At 47.3% G+C, this 5,628-nt stretch overlaps 1 protein-coding gene across 1 annotated transcript in view; it reads right to left on the bottom strand.

The window, feature by feature from the left end:
* The window catches only part of CNTFR (ciliary neurotrophic factor receptor), a 294,709-nt gene extending 291,262 nt beyond the window's left edge, over nucleotides 1-3,447 (bottom strand). Inside the window, exon 1 of the mRNA XM_029913865.1 lies at nucleotides 3,388-3,447. Within this exon, the coding sequence (XP_029769725.1) occupies nucleotides 3,388-3,419 (32 nt within the window). The 5' untranslated portion in view covers nucleotides 3,420-3,447. The remainder of the gene's footprint in view (nucleotides 1-3,387) is intronic.
* Nucleotides 3,448-5,628: the final 2,181 nt, after the last annotated feature.

Below are 5,628 nucleotides of genomic sequence, written 5' to 3'. Positions count from 1 at the left end.
ATTGGTGAGGCCTCATCTGGAGTACTGTGTCCAGTTTGGGGCCCCAACCTACAAGAAGGATGTGGAAAAATTGGAAAGAGTCCAGCGGAGGGCAACAAAAATGATTAGGGGGCTGGACCACATGACTTATGAGGAGAGGCTGAGGGAACTGGGGTTATTTAGTCTTCAGAAGAGAAGAGTGAGGGGGGATTTGATAGCAGCCTTCAACTACCTGAAGGGGGGTTCCAAAGAGGATGGATCTAGACTGCTCTCAGTGGTACCAGACGACAGAACGAGGAGCAATGGTCTCAAGTTGCAGTGGGGGAGGTTTAGGTTGGATATTAGGAAACATTATTTCACTAGGAGGGTGGTGAAGCACTGGAATGGGTTACCTAGGGAGGTGGTGGAACCTCCTTCCTTAGAGGTTTTTAAGGTCAGGCTTGACAAAGCCCTGGCTGGTATGATTTAGTTGGGGATTGGTCCTGCTTTGAGCGGGAGGTTGGACTAGATGACCTCCTGAGGTCCCTTCCAACCCTGATATTCTATGACTCTATGAAGCAGCCGTCCTTATAATCCCCCTTTTCATTGCTTTGAACAGGTTAAGATATTGCTCTCACACAGCACCTTTAGCTGATGTTTTTAACTAAGTTTTTTGGTTTTGGATTGAAGACAGAATTATAAAACACTTAGACAAGCAGGACTGATAGGGCCAGCATGGCTTCTGAAAAGGAAAATTGTGCCTCTCTAATCTACTAGAATTTTTGAATGTGTCATCCAAATAGTGAGTAAAGGAGAACCAGATGCCTAGTTTAGTTCAGGGATTCTCAACTTTTTTTCTTTCTGAGCCACAACAACTGTTTTTCTCCTTATAAAAGCCAGGGCCAGCAGTAAGGGGTAGGAAGCAGGGTAATTGCCCAGGCCCCACGCCACAGGGGGAACTACAAAGCTAAGTTGCTCAGGCTTCGGCTTCAGCCCTGGGTGTTGGGGCTCAGGGCCCCGAGCTGCAGTCCTGCGCAGCGGGGCTTCAGCTTTTTGCCTTGGGTCCTAGCATGTCTAATGCCAGCCATGCTTGGCAGACCCCCTGAAACTTGCTCGCAGCCCCCCAGGGGGCCCTGGATCCCTGGTTGAGAAGTTGGATTTTCCCAAAGGCTGTGACAAAGTCCCCCACAAGAGCCTATTAAGGAAACAAAATTGTCATGAGTTGAAGGAGAAGGTCTGTCACCAATTAGAAACAGGCTAGCAGGCAGAAAACAAAAAGTAGAAATAACTGGCCAGTTTTGTACGTGGTGGAAGGTTAACAGTGAGGCATCGTCAAGTTTCAGACTAAGATAATTAATGGTTTAGAAAAGAGCTGAGCAGAGAAGAATACGATAGACTGCAAAGACCTTCCAAAAGGCCTAACAAAGTGAGACAATCAGGAAGCACAGTCACACATGAAATTCAGTGTTGACAAATACAAGGTAACACACGTTGGAAAGAATATTTTGAACTAATCGTACACATTGCTGGGTTCTAAATTAACCGTGGCCCTGGAGTGAAAAGCTCTGCCAGTCATTGTTCAGTGCTGTCAAAAAGGAAACAAAATATCAGGCTGTATCAAGGATGTGATGGAAAATAATAAGAAAATATAATAATAAAATAGTTATTTATCCAACGGTATTAATTGACTTGGAATACCATGTTCAGCTCTGGTCATTGTCTCTCTAAAGAGAGGGAGAGAAAGAGAGGATGTTCAAAGATGGGGAATGCAAATGATTAGCTATAGGGAAAGACTTTGATATGCATCGAGGTTGAAAAGGTTGAGACTTTAATTTGGAGAGGAGATGAATAAGCAGGAACGTGATGGAGGAATATAAAATTATCAGGTGCAGAAAGGTAAATCAAGTGCTCCTATATACCTGCTTAGAACACACAGACAGTCAATGAAATTGAAAGGCAACAAATTTAAAACTGCTACAAGAAATAGATATATTACAAAGTGTGTGGTTATAGCCTGTGGAACTCATTGACACAAGGTATCGTAGAGACCCAGAGCTTAGCTGGATTCAAAAAAGATTTTAGACATTTATGTGATAGTAAAAGTATCCAGTTACATTAGATATGTTAAAAGTTGATAAGGGACATAAAATCCACAGTTTCAGAGTATAACGTAGCAGCTAACTGATGTGAGGACACATCATCTATAGGCAGATTATTCCATAATTGTCCATTAATAATAAACAACAATAATATCATCTAGCTCTTTCACCTGTAGATCTCAACGTACTTTACCAAGGAGAGTAGTATCATTATCCTCATTTTATAGATGGGAACTGAGGTACAGAGAGGGCAAGTGATTTGTCCAAGTTTACCCAGCAGACCAGTCGCAGAGCAGGGAATATAACCAGGTCTCCTGAATCCCAGTCTAGTGCTCAAACCACTAGCCTACACTTCTGTGCAAAATAGGTGGTGCTGGCCCCTGTCCGGGACCAGATACATGGCTCTGCTCTGATAGGACAGTTCCTATATCCTTAGATGAACACACGTACACCGTGTTCTAGGAACTACCAGACTGGATCAGATCCCAGGTCCACGTAGTCCGGTGTCAGGATGCTTGAGAGGAAGGTGCCAGAAATGGTGCAGGAGGAATATAAGGGGTAACCTGTCCCCAGCTCACCATTAGTGCGAGGCCGCTCAGCTCATGCCCTGAAGCAGGAGGGTTTACGTTTCCTGCGAACCTCTTGATTATTTTTTGGTATTTACTATAACACCACTGGATGGTTTTAGTTACAGACCCGGCTAATCCCTTTTATCGGAAACACAATCTACAAATCCTCAATCCAAGTCTGATACGGCCCGCAGCATGTTCCTTCTTCCACCAGTCACTCTACACACACCAATTCATCCTCACAGCAGCGCTGTGTGGGAGGGACGCCACTGTTATGAACACAGCTATACAGACAGGGGAAACCGAGGCAGGGAGATTCAGGCCAACATTTACGTAACATAGCCACTACTTTCGTATGCTTTGATTTGAGACCAGTACTGGCCTGACCCACAACTGTGGTTAATTGGATGCTCTTACACCCCTGACAATGGGGCCCAAGGCATCTTGAAGTTGGATTCTGAAAAATGGAGCTCCCCCCCCCAACGAAAACATGGGTCTGACGTGACTGATGGGTCAGTGCAAAAAGAGAGTCCTCTGATGGACAGGTTAAACTCTGCCACTGAAAGGTCCCAGCGCCGTGTTGCTGAGATGCAGCGTTCTGGATGCCGCACACATGCTCTCCAGGCATCGAAAAGCCCCATCGGGAATTATATTCTTCCCACCCCCAGCTTTGCCCTAACTGCCCTGCCCCCACCCCCTTGCATTTCACTCTGCCTTTTTCCAGGGCCTAGTGATTTCCTAGCCGATGAACGCATTACCACCTCCTTCTGCAACACCTCGCAGCCGCTCGCATTTCAGGCAGGGCGAGAAAAAGATGAAGTATGAAAATCCCTTTCCTCTCCAACCCGGTCGTCCCGGCGTCGGGCGAGCTGCTCAGACAAAAGGGCTGGGAAACTGCACAAGCTGAACACGAGCGTCTGAACCAAACTCACACCATATGCAGGTGGCGGGGAAAGAGACCTCCCTCCCCCCATTCCAGACCTCTCTATCTCCCCGGAGCAAACTCTCCCTCTGCCAGCTAATGCACGGCCAAAGTCCAGCCTGTCTGCACTGAGAAAGGGTCCTCTCTCCGTCCGCTCTGAGCAGCCCGATATTGTCTTTGATCATGGGATGCCAGTGGAGAGAGACAAATACGGAGAGGGTAGCGCAAGGGATCAGGTACTGCCCGTTTACACTGGGTGGGCTTGAGGAGCACCAGGAAGGCAGCACCGAACTCCAGCCATGGATTTACCTGTCCCAGTTGCACAGAAGGGGGGGCGGTGTCAGAGTCTTCTGAAAGGGACTGCAAGGACTCTAAATTTTGCACCCACAGCCACCAGCGATTGACCATAAATGTCTGACTGCCCCATTGCACCCAGAGCGTCCAAATTCTAGCATTTCCACCCAGGTGACAGCACCCAAATTCTAGCATTCCCACCCAGGTGACAGCATGTTAAAAAAAAAAAAAAAAAAAAAAAAAAACAGACAGACAGACAGACACAGACACACACATACCGCACCCTCTCCTGAAGACTTTATTTTTGTTCTTTCTTCCTGCTGTGTCCCTCACTTTAAAGCATCAGATCACAAAGGCCAGGCTGAAGTGCATGAGAGCTGGGGATAAAGCATTCTGGCTCAAGGGGATCCGGCTCTGGAACAACCTTCCAGAGGCGATCTGGGGAATCCAGAATCTGACCATCTTTAGGAAATATTGCAAAACCTCCCTCCTTGAGCAGGACTGCCCACCATGACACTCACAATTCAAATACCCCTTTTATTCTCCCCCCCCACTCCCAAAAAACCCCTACCCCAAGCAGAGTGCTGACCCCAAAAAGGGAGAACAGAGACTCCACGGAGTCCACGGTAGACTTCACTATTACTATTGATTTTACATGGAAGGATAGAGAGATAGAGGGATAGATAGAGAGATCTCATATTTAGAAATCTTGAAACTCATCCATCTGTAAATACAGTGACGCAGGATAATGAAAAAACTCCTCAGAAGGTGCTGAGCTCAGCAGATTTCTCTACAAATGATTCCTATTAGAGTAAAAAATGGCATCGCTAGTGCCTATTAGACAGTCCAAGCCTGACATAAAAGAGGCATTAAAGAAAAACATATGTTCCTGCCACCCATCTTTATAGAGTAGCGAGGAACTCAGGTGGGCTTTAATGGAACCACCATCTATCACTGACCCAGCCTAATGCCCACACCCCTAGCAAACCATTGCAAATACAACACGTCTCCTCCTGGGCTGAAACCAGGGACACATCAAAGGCTTCAGAAAGGCCGGTGCTCAGATATCAAACTAATTGACACCTTAGGATCTAAGGTTCTTCTATGGACCTCATCGCTGTAGTGTCTGGAGTGCCAAACAAATATCGACTACACCTTCACAGCAGCCCTGTGAAGTAGGGATGCATCCGTATCCCCATTTTACAGAGAGGAAACTGAGGCACGGCGAGGTTCCATCTGTGTGCAAAGTCAAGCTCAAAGCCAGATCTCCCGAAATGCCTGAGATAGATAGGGAACAACCTCGGCATGCACCTTGTTTTTCCACTACAGACAGCACAGACAAGTCCCTTTGCATTCTTCACTGGCAATCCCATCTTCATATGGGAGCCAGGCCCTATCTGTGTCCATCACCCTCCCCCCCGGGGGCACCGTGCGCATGTCCCTTCCCCAACCGCCCTCAGTTCTCCACCATCCTGGCATCATCTGCCTCCGCCATTATATCGTATCTATAACATTACACACAAAACACTATACTAGACGAATGTTAAGGTGGCAAAGCCAATCACCCAGAAGTCAGGAAATGCCGGAATGAAGAGTCGCTCGGGCAAACTTAATTCAGCCACCTTGTGCGCATGCATGAGGATACAGCCTTTAATTCCACAATCATGAGCTGTTTTTTCCACGGGACCCCTGTCTCATTCAGTGCACAGGATGCACCTGCTCTGGGGAGGAACCCGGGCTGTGCAGCGAAGGAGGCCGCAGAAGCTGGAAGGGCCAGGGTGGAGTG

Source organism: Terrapene carolina, unplaced genomic scaffold (genome assembly GCF_002925995.2).
Source record: "Terrapene carolina triunguis isolate 2854851 unplaced genomic scaffold, T_m_triunguis-2.0 Scaffold998, whole genome shotgun sequence".
Taxonomy (NCBI): Eukaryota; Metazoa; Chordata; order Testudines; family Emydidae; genus Terrapene; species Terrapene triunguis.
Note: the sequence above shows the minus strand (reverse complement) of the source record. Positions and strands in the feature narration are given on the sequence as shown.